The sequence below is a fragment of the Emydura macquarii genome, unplaced genomic scaffold (assembly GCF_026122565.2).
Source record: "Emydura macquarii macquarii isolate MOO-44397 ecotype Brisbane River unplaced genomic scaffold, CSIRO-AGI_Emac_v2 contig_1876, whole genome shotgun sequence".
Lineage (NCBI taxonomy): Eukaryota > Metazoa > Chordata > Testudines > Chelidae > Emydura > Emydura macquarii.
This window is the reverse complement of record NW_027132013.1, coordinates 2427028-2443094: the sequence shown is the minus strand read 5'-3', so window position 1 is coordinate 2443094 and position 16067 is coordinate 2427028. Positions and strand designations below refer to the sequence as shown.

The window sequence follows — 16067 nt, the reverse complement described above, 5'->3', positions numbered from 1 at the left end:
AGATATCTCAGATCTTTGCTTCACCTCACTTTTTACATTTCCTCAATTGGCTCCCTGTTCTCTACAACAGTTACTTATCTTTCCCTTTAAGGCCCCATGTCCATTTTAATCCCATCCTACCTGCCAAGGTATCGAATTAACCCCTCCATCTATTCTAGCTATCAGGGTGGATAAAAGTACTATTAAAAAAATAGAAGTTTAATAAAAAGAATCCAATTTAAATAAAGTTATATACAGGTTTCATTTTAAAAAATAAATTATATTAAAACTATTTAAATTTTAATTTTAGAAGTACTGTATGCTGCCGAGTTTTAAAGAAAGTCAAACCACTGAAATGCTGGAAGTCACCCACTAAGCACTTTTGTTTGTTTGTTGAAATGCTAAACCAGCTTTTGACAGCAGTACATTCAGAGAGAACATCTTCTTCATTTCAGTTTATTCAACTAGTTTAGGTCAATGACTGGTTCATTCAAAATTAAGAAACCTTTTGGAGTTGAAAAAGCAGAAAAGCCAGTTTCCTCAATCTATGAATAAAAACTAGATATGAGAGGATGAGATCTACTAGTTCTAAAATTTTGAGGGACATGGTGACGAAAATGAAATCCATTCAATTAACTAACTACAGATACTTCACCTTTGTTTAATAAATCAGTTAGTTTTAAATGGAAAAACATTTTAGTTAACTTTGAGAAACTTGTTTTGCTCATGTTTCTAACGCATGTAAGGTAGTTTTATTTAACTAACAACAAGCAACATAAAGTACTTTTGTGCTTTTTAATTTGCAACAGAGTTTGACACTAACCGCAATTAATTTAACTATTTCTTAACAAATAAAATGTAAAAAATTAATTTGAATAAAGGTAAGTTAAGCTATATAATAGCTCCAGTGTGTATAGATATAATGTACCCCGTTGGTTAGCAAAAAATACCAAACAAAAAACCCAACCAAATTTCATGTAGAGGCTATATTTAATTGCAAATAAACAAGTTTTAACCAATGAGACTCAATCTGGCAACAAAGAAGATTAAAATCTATTATTTAAATAAAATGTTTTTGATTGCTGATTTAAACCATGATTAAAACTGCTGATTTACATTGCTTTGATTTAACTCTCCACCCTGCTAGCAATAATACCAGTTTTTGTTGTGTATTACTCAAATTTTCCTTGATCATAGCCTTTGGGCACTACTATACTATAAATAATATCTAACATTTAAACTTTAAACATGGAAAACTTGTATTTGAGAGTTATCTTACCTGCTGTAAAGGAATTGCTGCAACTGATTTTCCATTTAAGTCACACTCTGTTATCTGTGATATGTTTTTAAACACTTGTCCTTGTTGCAAGCTCACATTCTCTAAAACCGGACTAACACGCTCTGGTTTTGGAGAGATTGGCACCGGCTGAACTACAGGATTTGGAGAAACTTGCACAGCAGCAGATATTAGTCCTAAGTGTTGTAGTGTAAAGTTCAGAATTGAAGAGCTTGGGTTTTGGACAGGATTAGTATGGCTTGAATTAAGACATGAACTATTTACTACAGGTGCAGCAGCTATTGAAGATGGCGATACCATTAACTTCAAGGGTGTAACATGAAAAGCAGGAATATTAACTGCTGTAAATTCGGAAGCTGTCACTGGAATGACACCTATGAAAGAAAAACGGAGGTGGGGATTTAAAAATCAACCTTTAAACAGATTGGGATATGTCTGCACTGCTAAAAGACTTGTGGCAACGAATCTTAGAGCCCAGGTCAATTGACTCGGCCTCAGGCTGACAGGCTAAAAATAACCGTGTAGACATTCAGATTCGAGCGGGCACCCAGGCTCTGAAACCCTGCGATGGGGTAAGATTTCAAAGCCTGGGCTCCCACCCGAGCCCAACTGTCTACACTGCTCATTTTTTTTGCCTTGCAGCCTGAGTCCTGCAAGCCCAAGTCAGTTGACCTGGGCTCTGGGACCCCTGTAACGTCTAATCCATCCCTGGTATAGTTCCACTGACTTCTGCTAAGTGAAACTGGTCCACAATGCACAAAACCAGAGAACTTACATGTATATAAATACTTATATATTGTGTATATATACACACCAGCAAGGGGTGAACTGTAGGTCACATGTGGTAGTGAACACATCCCAGACTTTTCCGTATTAGAAAAAATGGCCTCGTTGCCATGTTGGTTGCACTGAGCAAGAGGAATAAGATATCCTGAAGGAAACAAGGTCTGAAAAAGAAAAGAGAATTTTTTTCATACAGGTGCAATACAAAACATGTATTTCTCCAGGGATAATTTTTATTCTTGAGGAAGCTATAACAATGCCCTTATTTTTCCCACCCTCTAGGTCCGATGCTGCATCCTTTTACAGACTGACTGACTTCTGCCAGTGGCTTGGAGAAGACTCCTTAAAACACTGATCTTTAGTTAGCAGGTGATCTCCATTATGTAATTCAAGGAGTTCCTTTTCCTCAAGAAGTAGAGTGTGCTGCATTTCTATTAACTCCCGATTAGGCCAGACATGTTTTTAAGGCAAATTTTGACATAGGGTTTTTGAATGCACAATTTGACAAACTATGGTCTGGATCTCAAATGGCAACATCATCCCATTCTCAAGTCAGATAAGACTTTTGATGGAAGAGTCCAACATGAGTAAAATACCTTTTTGATATAAAAAATCTGTTTTTTGCCAAGAGAACTCTCATTTCGTACCAGGCACAGACTCATTAACGATGAAACCCACTGTGGATGCTGAATTTTGCAAATGAGCAAGAAAAAAAACAAACAAAAGTAGATGGTACAGCTCAAAATATAGATTGCTCATTTATTTTGACAAAGGATTTATAGATATTTCACATTCTATTAAGAAATATTATAATTTTTTTTAAAAAACAAGGAACTTGGACTTAGAAATGTCCATGCCATTAAATATGAGCATTGTCCTAACTTGTGCAATCAAAAATTATAGAAGTTAAGAACTGTAAGAAGATTTTGGATTAATCATGTCAGAATTCACATCCTTCTATTGCAAACCAAATAAACCTTTGAAATAAAACAGAGAAAAATTAGACTCTACAGCATGTTTGTAATGAAGTCAACTTATCAGATAGACTCTTCAGCAGTATTTGTAATAAGGTGGCCTTTCTCCCTCCCATTTGTGTGCCTAATACAGTAGAGTCCTGTGAGAAACAAAAGTTTAAGAGTAGACTGAACACCAAATGCACCACAGAAGTTTCCTGTATGTATGCTTTTGACTGTTAGATTTCTGCTTCTGAAAGTAATAAATCTTTGGGAAATGGTAGTTTTCCAATCAGTGGAAAGTATACCTCATGAGCAGGAATAGCAAATGCAACAGGCATCTCCTGAGTAGCACTGGCTCTGCTTTTATCTTCTGGAAGATCTTCTCTCCTTTCACGGTCAAAGCAACATTCCACATTTTGATCTATTTTCTCAGATTTGTTCTGGCTTCCCTCCTGGATGTTACTGATTTCAGGCTCCAAGTGCACAGCTGTAGAAAATGGTCTTTCACTCTTAAGAGAATGTCCCTGAAAAATTATATAGTACATAAAGATAAAAAAGGGCATTTTAAAGATGTTTTAGATATTGACAGTAGGTGAAATTAAGTAGTATATATATTTTAATAATGTATTATTTGCTTTCATTATATTAGATGTTTTTATTTTATGTCTCAAAAACTGATTCCATTCATTAATCTTGTGGATACTACTGGAAAAAGCCTCCTATTAAGGAGCCTTAGCCTCAAACCTCACTGTCCCTCTATGTGTAGGAGTGTAAAGTACCAGCACAGTAGGCTCTACATTACCCACTTCTGCCCCCACCAGCATACCAGGTATTTGGTGGTTGGGAAGGGACATGGTCAGAGCACACTGCACTGACGTTCTGGGGCTGTTCTAGCAAGCACAATTTAAAGAACAGCCTAAGGACTGCTAATGTGCACTAGGAGGCCATTTGGTCACTAACTGTCCCCAGGATAAAGAAACAAGGGTCAGAGACATCCATGCCCCCATTCCCCAAGCATAGCTCACACAGAGATCCGGCCCAAGACGTTTCAGCTTCTTATTGTCTTAATATTTTGGTTCATGGTCTATATCCCTAGTTATATAGGGTGCCAGGAATTAATAACACTAGATTCATATCCTTGAAATACTTACAATTTTATATCCCCAATTTCCCTCTTATCATCCATAAAGTCAACACTAAATGCCAGCCACTATGTGAACTGAGAAGTGTTTGAATTACTCCAGAAAGACTGCATCACATCCCCTGGCAGACAGCAAATCAAGTTACCAAGTTTGGGTTTTGGTTATACTTTTAAAATGCTCTGTATATACGTCTACGTGTTTTTTTTTCCTGAATCAAAGAAACAACCTGATTCAAGGTTCAGCCTTGCAAAGATATGCTTTGATTGATAAATATATATTGTATCTGAATGTTTGCTAAGCACCAGGCAAAACATCAGCAAAGGATTGATGGACATTCACTCTCAAAATAGTCAAGTTCAAGATACACCCTAAAATGTAAGTCTATTCACAATTATTACAAACACTGAACATTTGCATTAGACATTATTCAGTGCAATCTTCCCACCTATGTCTCGCCCCACCACCTTCAAACAAGACACACTCTCACTCCAGGCTGGTTGAGATCCCTGTGTGCAACCAACCACGGGGGGGGCTTTAGAACAGTGGTTCCCAACTTCTTCTCTGCTGCGGCACACCTTGAGCTCCAGGGGCTCTTTTCCCCACCCCCAGTCAGCAGCTACAGAAGGGGAGTCTAGGGCCAGAGGAGCCAACCCATTGTTCACACAGGAGGGGAGGAGATTGAATTCTGATTGGTTGCTCTATCCCTGGAGGAGGTGGGGCAGTGAGGCACATGGCGGCTCCCCCACCCTTGTTCTCACATGTACTTTTTCAAAAAATTCTGCGGCACACCTGTTCAAGCCTGATGGCCCACTAGTGTGCTGTGGCATACTGGCTGAGAACACTGCTTTAGAGCAATGTACTTCCTTCAAGGTTTAAGAACATTTGTACACAACTCAATCAAAGGATTAAGAGCTCCCAAAACTGCTCCTGAGCCCAACGTTCTATACAATGCATTTACTATTTTGTGGCTTCTAACAGGATCCCAAGCATTTTGGAACAGTAGATCATCACACTACAATATTAAGGTAAAAACTATACCTTTTTTATATTACTTACTGTAAAAACATCTTCAAGACTTTTCTCATCACTTTTACATTTTTTAATTGAACTGTTCTCCTGTAATGCTTGAGGTCTTTTAAGGCACCTCTCTGGGGTAAACTCAATTTTTGTAACTTGTCTCTCTTTAGCCATCAAGATTCCAGCATCACCTTCATCTATATTACTGTCCCCCTCTTCAGTGGTCATTGGATTTAGTAGTATTTTTGAATTAGCATCCAAAACACTTTTAGTTCCAGTCACATTGGGACAGGGCACAGACTGTAATGTAAAACTTGGGCTATATGTAGTCACAGTCTGGGCTTGGGAAGGATGCAAATATATCGCATATGGAATAGCAGAATGGGTTTGAGGTAGCATTACTGGAGACACTGAATTGTGGATAAGAGGTAGGACCCCCAGAGGCTGAACAAGAGGTGGAGTTTGACAGGATGATGTAGTATTAGGTTCAGATTTCAGAAGAGGTTCAGCAGTAGAGGTCAATTTACATTCCAAGGTAGATCTTGTCAATTTCATCTTTAATTCTCTAAAAGTAAAAATCAAGAAATACATCATACTTAAATATATTCAGAAGTGCCCTGGTCATTTTATGTCATGACACAGAAAAATAGAGTAATTTGATGAAATTTACACTACTCCATCTACTAAATAAAGTGAAAATGATGCTACTGAATATCACTGAGTTTAACAGTTACCAGTTGGCTGACTCTAGTTCACAATAGCTGACTCAATACACCTCAAATTTTGCGGTTCAGTGGTGAAATAAGCTTCTTGCCACAACACTAGTGCAAACATACCTTGATTGTCCTTCTAACTGCTGTTTACAATTTGCTGCAATCTGAGCCATTTTACTTGGCAAGGATGATGAATTCTGATCACCATCTGCTTGGGGAAAACAACAAAGCCGTAAATAGAAGTTGGATTCACTTTTAAAATACCTATTATTTATACAGTTTGCATGGTTAAAGTGTTTAGTAACAGGGTATCAAAGCTTTCATCTCCACGTTGCCAGGCAATTACAGTCCAGGCAGGATATGTCAGTTGGATAGTGGCTTAAGTTAGAGGCCTCAGTTCTTTGTACAGAAGCATCCACAAAAGACAAGATGAGGCACTACTGAATACTTTTGCTGGAAGACTCAGAGAGCCCAAGAACACCATTTATTATTCTTCATGTAAATGCACATCTCAAGTTTAAATGTGGACCATACAGAAGTCAGCTGAGCCATAGTTAGGCTTGGAAGCATTAGATTTTTTTTTTTTAATCAGTAAATATCAGTTTCACTGACAAAAAATATTTCCATAAATAATTGAAATTTACAGCTAGGAAAGAAAGAAAAATGCTACTTGAGAACTTTTGACTTAAGGACATTTACTTTGTATATTTTGGCATGTGATGTTGACAATGTGTGTTTTAACGGTTATAAAGCTTTAACTTTTAAAATCTGAACATCTACTGTAAATAAATAATTATTCTCTGACTCCCCAGTTTCCCACAAATGTGAAAATTTTAAAATTGATAAATAGAAAAGACTGCTTTAAAATAATCAATATTATCCATTGAAGTTATAAAAAAAAATCTAATTCTGCTAAGCCTAGCCATAGTGCAGAGGAACGTACAGTATGCGTTTCCATATAATATATTCCTAATAGAATACTTAAGACTATTAATGCAACACTATGAAAAAGTCAAAATGAAGTTGTGTAAAAATTAATTTTCTTCTTTAATAAAAAATAATTGTGAAAACACACAAGTTATGCAACTCGTAGTAACAAGAGTGAGCCAAATTTGGACCTGGTGTAAAATGGTTATAACTCCACTATTGCACCTACTGACCCAGGTTTAGATTTAGTCCTTTGAAGCTTCTATATTTTGTTATATAGATTAGCATCAGAAGTTAAAGTACTTTGAATCTGTCTTCATTATCAGTCTTCTCAAGCCTCAGACGTAAAGCACTGTACATATATTACCAGAAGTCAGACTTCTCTGTTGACCCCATTATGCATGTTTTCGACAATCAGTCAACCAGAACTTGTGTTTCGAGCATGTACACACCCTTTCTTCTACCTGAAGAGGTTAAACATCAATGTCTATTTAACATGAGATCCCATACAATATGTTAATAGCATATCCATTGTTGTATGCACCGTTGTAGTAGCCATTTTGGTCCCAGGATATTAGAGAGACAAGGTGGGTGAGGTATTATATCTATTGGACCAACCTCTGTTGATGAGAGACAAGATTTCGAGCTACATAGAGCTCTTTCCCAGACGTGAGGAAGGTACAGAATATAACAGCTAAATGCAAGATCGAACTATCTGAACTCTCTCTCTCTCACCAAACTGAAGTCGGTTCAATAAAAGATAGTACTTCACCCACCTTGTCTCTCCAACAGCACATCCAGAAAAAGATATAGCAGTTTGCTTTTCAACTACATACTTGTGCTTGTCTTGCTGGGGCTGCTTGGAGCAGAATGGATCTTCCTCCGGTCACTTTCTATAGTCTTTACTAACTTTATCAGAGATGGATGCCGAGTGAAGCTCTGCTTGCCTCTTGAAGGGAAGAGATTTTTTGAACACAGCTCTTTGGAAGATTTAGATTTTGCAGAATTAGATGGAACCAAGGCAGCAGTAGTAGTTACAGGTTTTGTATCTAAAACAGAAAATGCAAAAAGTTAAATAATATCACATATAACCTGAACAATAAAACAGTTCTTTCAACATGTGATTGGCGATTAAAGTGCAGAGATTATTTGACAAACTGAAAAAAGAAGACCCTTTAGAGAAAAATTCAACTGTCCTTCAGTCTAAGCTTTTCAAGGGGAAAAACTGCACTTCATACCAATCAAGACAGCAAAAGGAAAGAAAAGTACTATACCTACCCTGAATATCTAGTAAAACCTCTGGTCCTGTCCATTTGAATGCCGGCTTTCGGCCTCTCTCCTCTGTAATATGAACTTTCTTGATAAGCTCAAGACTACTGAGAACATTAGCTATGTCATACAGTCTCCTAATTTTGGCTGAAATAACACAAATAGTTAATGAATTTTGCATAGCATTTCTGGTTCATTAAAAGCACGCTCATTTTAGGTCAGACTTATTGCACATTAGGCTAAGGATGCTCACCCCGCCCCCAGCATGCTCTTGTATTTATATTACACAAAATCCAAAGCAATAGCTGATGTTATTGGATCCAGACTGCATCACTCATTTTGCAACTCATGGGAGGAACTCTATTTTGGATCATTTAAAAACAATTTTGAAATAGATACTTAGGCTTTGAAGCTAGCTATTTTTCACAGAATAATCCCACTATTTTAAATGGAGTGGCACTGATATGGATCCAAAAGGAACAGTATTCATCACAGAAGTTCACTACAGGGGGAGAGTGATAACTGCTGTCCAAGGAATAAGTCTTCAGCCAAGCTTTTTTTTTTCTTTTTTTTTTTAAATACCCGGGCCTCTATATTGTGCAAACTTGGAGAAACCTTACACTGAAAATAAGCAGCTAGAAATAGGTGGGAGGGGGAACAGAGATATCCTAAAATAAACTGAAATCATCATTCACCTGCCGAGTCCTTCAATACACCACCATATCCTGATAAATAATTTGAGATACAACCACTAGTTCCAAGTTTTAAAAAACAATAGAACTAAAATCAAACAGCTTAACTTCAGCCAGATCATGTTCAAGCCCAATTTCTCCCACCAAAAAAAACAATCTGCAAATAATCCACAAAATTCATGGCTATTCTTGTTAACCAGGAGTGTGATAATACACTAGTTATGTTTACAGAGAGATACCATCTCCCTGAATATAAGCAATGCCTTTGGAATGCTTTTTGTCAGACAAACCAGTTCACGGAGGAGAAAAAACATACACTTCCTAATAATTTTAACACGATGCAGTGGAAAGAAAACTACTAACTGAAACCACTGAGGCCTGATAATGTCATTATTCCACATTCACAATTTGCACAAAAGCCAATGGAAGTTTTATCTGTGAATCAATGGCAGGTTTACAAATAAAATCAAAATTAAAGAGACATGAACTATTAAAGTACACGCAGAGTTGACAATGTCAACATTTTAAATTCTACTCCCTCCCATGAGGTTAACTACGGCCTGGACTTCTAGAAATCTCTCTAGATTTCAACCAACAGAGCTACATGACCAAAATGAAGACTTGTCTAGGGCAGGGACACTCAAAAATCTTTGTGGTATATTAATAGACTTTAAGGTCAGAAGGGACCAATGTGATCATCTCGTCTGACCTCCTGCACAATGCAGGCCACAGAACTTCACCCACCCACTCCTGTAATAGACTCCTAACCTAAGACTGAGTTATTGAAGTCCTCAAATCATGGTTTAATTTGGTGGTGGGGAAAACAAAAAATAAAAAGTTTCATCATGAAGCAACATGGTGATGTCACTTTATCATAAAATAGCTTTGTTCAAGTTTTCCTTATATGTATACTTTGGCAGCCCCTCCACAAATAGATCCTGGGGATACCTTGTGTTAAAGGTATAATTAGTTCCTGCATACCTTAAGCAGAAATATTTTATTGGAAGAGAGAGATTCCCATTACATTTCACAATATGCAATATTGTGTTTAACAAATTACAGTTTGCAAGAATCACTAGAAACAGCAGCTGTAGTAGTAAATCAAATGAAATATTCCATTTAAGAAAAATCAAAAATAGATGATCATAGACAAAATTTATGAAAATACAGACTCAAGCCAGACAGCTCCAGCAGCATTTTACTTACTTTTAAACTTGCTTTTATCTAAATCTTCTACATGGTCCTCTCCAATCAAAATTTTAGCAGCAACTTCAAGGCTCACTATTTGAGGAGTTGATACAAGAAACAGCATCACAAATTTCTGACTCATCACTCGTAAAGACTTGTCTTTCCTGCTGTTTACTGAAGCTGTCGGGAAAGAAGAAAGGATTAAAATGCATCAAGTGACATGCCATTTGCAATGACAGTTCTTAAAAATATTTCAGAAATTAAGTAACAAAAATGTTTGTCAACATAAATCTTGGTCTTAATTAAAACAGCTGAAAAAGAACTGATACTTTTGCATATCATTTTTGGTTCTTTTCAGGCTTTAGGATTAAAGAGATTTGTTTCCCTGTGTGTGTATATTTTTAATTACACATGCACACTATTCCTGGCATTAATAGAAAATCGTTACCTGCCCGAAATTCCATCCCCGGGAGTTCAACAAAGCACATTTCTGAATGCTCATTTGGGCCAACATGTTTTGTCACCATCTCCTCATTTTTTTCACCATCTAACTCAAACTCATGCTCATACTCTCTCTTCTTGATCATCTGAATTTGGTGTGTGTATTTGTTCTCTTCACCAACTTTTTTCAACGTCTGCAGTGTTTTGTTGAGATTATGACGCCCATGCCAAGCGTATCTGTTTTTGGCAAGACGGCTCACCATATGCAGGCTCTCTAGCACGTTCACAATATCATAGATGCGTCTACGTTCAACATCTATAAGGAGAAAGGATATTAACACATTCATCTTAAGATTTGGATCATGTAGTATTGCATTTAGCATATTTGAAGTTGGCGTACCTAGCATGGTGATTTAAGGAAGTATCATATTGTGATAATCTACATAAAATCACATCTGATTTTGATTTACAATTGGGCAAGGCTTAAATTGTGGGTGCAGCTAGAGAACCATCCCTCTCCCTGCCCATCCAATCACTTATCATAACCATAATTTGGAGGCCCAAAAATTGGAATCAAGTTATTTCCAGTAGCTGTGGTAATTAGTTATATGTTCTATATAATACATAATTTAAGGTTGGTTTTTTTTTTCAATGTTCTGAAATAAGACAGTATGTATGGAGGAATAATAATTTTGTTAAAGAAACAGATTTCCATTTCAATCTTAGAAAAGGGTTGTTATAAAAATGGAGAAGGATTTCATTTCCCCTTTCTTTTTAAGAAAAGAAAGAACTAAAATTAGTTTGAGTGTGCATTCTGAAAAGTTTTCATAAATTAACTGTGCAAATACATACCAACGAGATGCTTGCTGTACCAGCATAGTCACAGAAATAGGTCAGTACATATTCCCAATCATAAACACTTTAGTACACGCACAGACTTACTAAGCTCTTCTGCTACTTCATCAAGGCAAATATCACTATTCTCCACAGTGCTGGGGTAATTATGATATCGAGCTAAAAATTTGTGACACAATAATCCTAGACTTTTCTCTTTACGGCTTGGTTGAGATTTCTCATATTCATCTCCTGATAAATGCTCCTGCACAGAAACAAGGAAACAAGAATTTAATGTTTTATGTAAAAATGTTAAATTTGACAGATTTACTGCCAGCATCTGGGACTGGATCTGGATTAATACCAAGTGCCTTATCCTCAACAGCTGGTGAGCCTCAAAATAATAAAAATCTAGCAAACATTGTTTGCTATGTCTAACAAGTAAAATGGTACCATAAATAGCTAATATTCCAGAATTAAAATCCAAACAAAGAAGGTGGTATATATTAAAGTTCACTTGCCTAGTTTGTTTACAATACTGAACAAATACAGATTCCTAGGCCAGAAGAGACCATTGCGATCACCTAGTCTCCAGTATAATATAGGCCATAGAACTTCCCCAAAATAATTCCTTTTGGATTAAAACATATCTTTAAAAAAAGATGCTAGATTTTTTTTCTAAACTTGCATCAAGACAACATGCAAGCCCCAGTTTAATTTACAAAAACTATTACAACATACATGTAAATAGTGTTTTGCCTCTACGATTTCACTTCTGTCAGAAAGTCTTTTTTTTTGTTCTCTGTTTCTAATCTCAGGACTAGCTGCGCTGATCAGTATTTTCAGGTTAGCAGTGGGTGTCCATGGATCTCCATGAGGTACTTCCTTAGACTTCGGGGGTGTTGTCAGAGGTTGGATCTCCGTTAATACTGAATGTGAGGTAGCCAGCTGTTTCAGAGGGGTTTTTAATATGCTTTTTTGTGGCTCAGAAGAGTGATTTTCCTGTCCAAAGAGTAAAATATATATATGTCTCATAAAATCAGAGTAATGTCATACATAAGACTACACTCCAACATTGTTCTTTATTCTTGTCAACTACCCATCAGTTTATTCTCTTGGGTAACACAGGGACAAATTTTGCAAATTTTACTCAAGTTAAGACTTCTATTAAGCCAATGAAGTCTTAGCTGAATAAAGCCTACCACATTGACCCTGGCCTTATAACATGCAATATACAGTATAATAGGTACCTTTCCTTCCATTTACCTGCCTGCATCAAGTAATTAATTAATAAAATAAAATGAATAAATAAATAAGAGAATTTAAAATAAAAATCAGATTGATTGTTAATCCAATGCAAAAACGCTAGTTTACCCATCTTTTGGGGGAGTAATGCCAAGGACTGTCTGATAACAGTTAAAAACTACTGTTGATGAATAACGTGTGAGGCCCCACCAAGCTGCCTGTTATCCCTTTCATTGAAGAGGGGAAGGGCAGGGGTAACTATCAGTAAAAGGAAAAGACAAAAAATTATCAGTAAAAGGAAAAGACAAAAAATAAGGGCCATGAATTAGTGACACACAGACTTGTATTGCTTTTGCTTATAGCAGGCCATGTTAAGGAATGGGCATGCTTGTTTAATGTTCAACATTTTATAGGAAAGAGCTGCCTCCTTTTTTGATAAATAAAGCTAATGAGTTTCAACACAGGATTGATGTTCTTGCTAATATGCTAAGAGAAATGAGACATATGGCAAATTTCAAATCTGTTACAGCACTGTGAGCTGAATTTTGCAGCAGAATGGAATGGCTCGCATCAAGCAAAAACCAAAAAACTCAAATACTAACTCCGACTTCCAATGAAAGGTTCTCTTGGGTTAATGCTTGAGACATTTACTTATTACTTTGTGTAACTGCTAATAATATTTAGCGTGCATATAGCTCTGTCTGTATACCTCAAGCTGTGTATTGTTTCTTTTATGTTTCTTTGATATACCTAGGAAAATGGGGCCCCATTTTAAGTGGGCTTTTTTGGCACTACTATACTATAAATGTTAGAAACCATTCACACCTGCCAACAATTTTCCCTTTTATCCCAGACACTTTAAAATAAAGTTATTCAGACAGCTGTTATTTTACTTTACAGGGTACGGATATATGGAATTGGTTAAGAAAATCCCACAACACAATACATTCTGGGCCTAGTGCTGTAAAGCCTCCATTCAGTGAAGTTTCACCCACTTTAAATAGCGTTCAACACACAGGGCATGAAGGAATTCGTTCAAAATAAAGGCAATAACTTAGTTGCAGTAGCAAAATCTTAGGAGAAAAGGACAGTAACTAAAGCAGGTTCAATGCTGCAGTTCACTGGGATCTGAGATTTTTTTAAAAGGTTTTATTCATAATCGCAGGGTTTTTCTTGTGACCTGTATAACCCAAACAATAAAAATCGCCATGCCCGAACAATTATGTTTTCTCTTATTCCCCATTGAGGCTCACTGTCATTTTGACTCACTATAGTGGGACAGGGCATTAAAGGGCAATAAATACCAACTAAAGTGGGTTTTACAACAGAGCACTGACAGATAAACACATCGGGCAGGCCTGGTCTATACTACAGAGTTAGGTTGACATATGGCAGCTTATGTCAACCTATGCAAGTGTCTACACTAAAATTTCACTTCTGCCAACGTAACTGCTCTACTATAGCGACTTAACTCCACCTCCATGAGAGGCAGAGTCAATGTCAATGTAGTTAGATCAAGGTGGTGTCAGTTTAGATGCTATGTTACTTAAGCCATTTGGACACTAGTGAGCCTACAGTGGTACAGCTGTAATGATGCACGGAGCTGCTATAAAATCACTTGAGTAGCTGCTCTAGGCCAAGGGGAGCATGCACTCCTGTCAACATAATAAAACCATCGCCACGAGTGGCGGTAGCTATGTTGGTGGGAGAAGCTCTGATAAGAACATAAAAACAAACATATTGGGTCAGTCCAATGGCCCATCTAGCCCAGGTAGCCTGTCTTCCACGGTGGCCAATGCCAGGTGCTTCAGGGGGAATGAATAGCGTGCACAGCGCCACATCTCCCACTCACACAGCGCTGTGCACACTACCACTTACGCTGGCGAAATTTCTGTCACTCCGGGGAGGTGTTTTTTCACACCCCTGAGCAGCATACGTTTTGCCAACAGCAGTGCCAGTGTAGACCTGGCCGTGCATCCACTGCTGCTGGCTTGCAGTGGTCTTGATCCTCCCCGCAACGCCCCAGGCTCCCAGGACAAGCCCTACAAGGCCTCCCGAGCAGGAGGTGCGCCGCCAACACAAGCGGCACCGCCCGGACTCGCAAGAGCGGTTTCGTGACGGCCGCAAGCCCCGCGCTGACAGAACCGCGGTGGGCCCCGTCTGGGCGGCTGCACATGCCAGCGCGGCGCCAGACTGGCGAAGTACCTTCTCTTCCGTCCCCATGTCACCCCCGGCCTCTCGGGGGCCGCTCACCGCTGCGGGGCCGGCCGGGCTGCGAAGGGTCATTGAACGCGCCGGGCTTCGGGCAGCGGCCTTGGCATTTCAGCGCGGAGGAGCCCTGGGGACGAGAAACGCAGCGGGGGCGTCGGGCGGGCGGGCGGGCAGGCAGGACGCCGGGCTGCTACCCGCCGAGCCGTTCAGTACCTAGCCGGGCCGGACCCGCCAGGAGATGCGCGACGGGGGGGGGGGGCCCGGCACCTGCCAACGGCCTCCCCCGCGCGGGAAGGAGGAGCCGCTGGGGGCTGGCGCTGGCCGGCCCGCGAGCGTCGGCGAGGGAGTCGCAGCCCCCGACCCAACCGCTACTGCCCCCCCCCTCCCCTCCCCTCCCCTCCCCCACAGCCCGCCGGCCCCACCTCGGGCCCCCGCCCGCACACGCGCCAATCACACAGCGGCGGCCAGCCAGGCGCCGCGCTGATTGGCCGCGGGGAAGTGGGCGTGGCTCTTCCGGGATCCGGTTTAAAACGTTTGGCGCCAGACGCCCGCGCCCCCCGCCGCTGCCACCGCCGCCAGCTCGCCGCCTGCGCCCCCGCCTCCGCCGGCTGCTGCTGCTCCGGAGCGAGGCCTAGCTGCGATCTCGCAGGGACGGGATAACCCGGCGCACAGGCTCGTTCCGGCTGAGCCCTCCCCACCCACCTGTGCGGAGGCTCCAGGCCGGGCCCCGCTCTAGCTGCTGGTGCCGCTCGCCGCCGATTTGAATTTAGTGGCTTTACCCCCACAGCGGACGCTCCCCGCTCTCACGGGGAGGGGGGGGGACACAGAGCCCAGCCAATCGCAGCCCGGCGCCCTGCCCGCCCAGCCAATCGCAGCCTTCCTACCCCGCCCACTCCCGAAAGTGGCTGGGTAAAGTTCGGAAAGTTTTTCCGCCTGGAGCTTGGCGGGTGCGGGGCGCGGGAAGTGGCTGGGTGGGTGGCTGGCCTGTGCAACAAATATGGGGAAGCGGGGTGGTGCTGCTGCTCTCTTCTCTCGGGGCATGTGCTGTAGATGGTCGAGCGTCTATTTGTCTTCTTTCCACACTCCCGCTGTGCGTGCAAGTGGGTGGGACCCTCTTCTCTCTTAGGGACTAGTGCAAATAAAGGGAGTCTCTCTTCCAATGTGGGAATCCGTGTAAATGTAGGGGCGAGGCCTCCCTTTCACCCAGCTGTATGTGCAAAATGGGGAGTTCCCCTGCTCCCCGGTAGCTGTGTACTAATGAAGCAAATCTCCCACTGTGTGTGGAAATGGAGACATTCAAATGTCTCTAAATAAAACACACACAGACCCTCCCCGTGTGTGTGCAAACTGTGCTTATTACCCCTCTGATGGGT

The 16067-nt window shown here is 40.3% G+C and overlaps 1 protein-coding gene and 2 long non-coding RNA genes across 6 annotated transcripts in view; 2 read left to right on the top strand and 1 right to left on the bottom strand.

Moving 5' to 3' along the window:
• LOC137159732 (uncharacterized) overlaps window positions 1–3303 on the top strand; it is a 21972-nt gene extending 18669 nt beyond the window's left edge. Inside the window, exon 3 of one of the 2 annotated variants that reach the window (XR_010921722.1) lies at window positions 2342–3303. This is a non-coding gene — a long non-coding RNA (uncharacterized lncRNA). The remainder of the gene's footprint in view (window positions 1–2341) is intronic. The other variant, XR_010921721.1, reaches the window with a different exon arrangement.
• Window positions 1–16067, bottom strand: part of E2F8 (E2F transcription factor 8) — a 17799-nt gene extending 1732 nt beyond the window's left edge. The window contains exons 1-13 of one of the 3 annotated variants that reach the window (XM_067558204.1): window positions 15397–16060; window positions 14689–14821; window positions 11980–12240; window positions 11347–11503; window positions 10412–10720; window positions 9982–10143; window positions 8093–8230; window positions 7651–7863; window positions 6011–6098; window positions 5214–5739; window positions 3321–3539; window positions 2091–2223; window positions 1259–1650 (exon numbers count right to left, since the gene is read on the bottom strand). In XM_067558204.1, coding sequence (XP_067414305.1) covers window positions 1259–1650; window positions 2091–2223; window positions 3321–3539; window positions 5214–5739; window positions 6011–6098; window positions 7651–7863; window positions 8093–8230; window positions 9982–10143; window positions 10412–10720; window positions 11347–11503; window positions 11980–12240; window positions 14689–14769 — 2679 coding nt within the window. In that variant the 5' untranslated portion in view covers window positions 14770–14821; window positions 15397–16060. Of the gene's footprint in view, window positions 1–1258; window positions 1651–2090; window positions 2224–3320; window positions 3540–5213; window positions 5740–6010; window positions 6099–7650; window positions 7864–8092; window positions 8231–9981; window positions 10144–10411; window positions 10721–11346; window positions 11504–11979; window positions 12241–14688; window positions 14822–15396 lie in introns of all 3 variants that reach the window. The other 2 variants (XM_067558205.1, XM_067558206.1) reach the window with 2 other exon arrangements.
• LOC137159733 (uncharacterized) lies at window positions 4168–10239 on the top strand. Its single transcript, XR_010921723.1, has 3 exons — window positions 4168–4532; window positions 5136–5182; window positions 10039–10239. It is a non-coding gene; the product is annotated as an uncharacterized lncRNA (long non-coding RNA).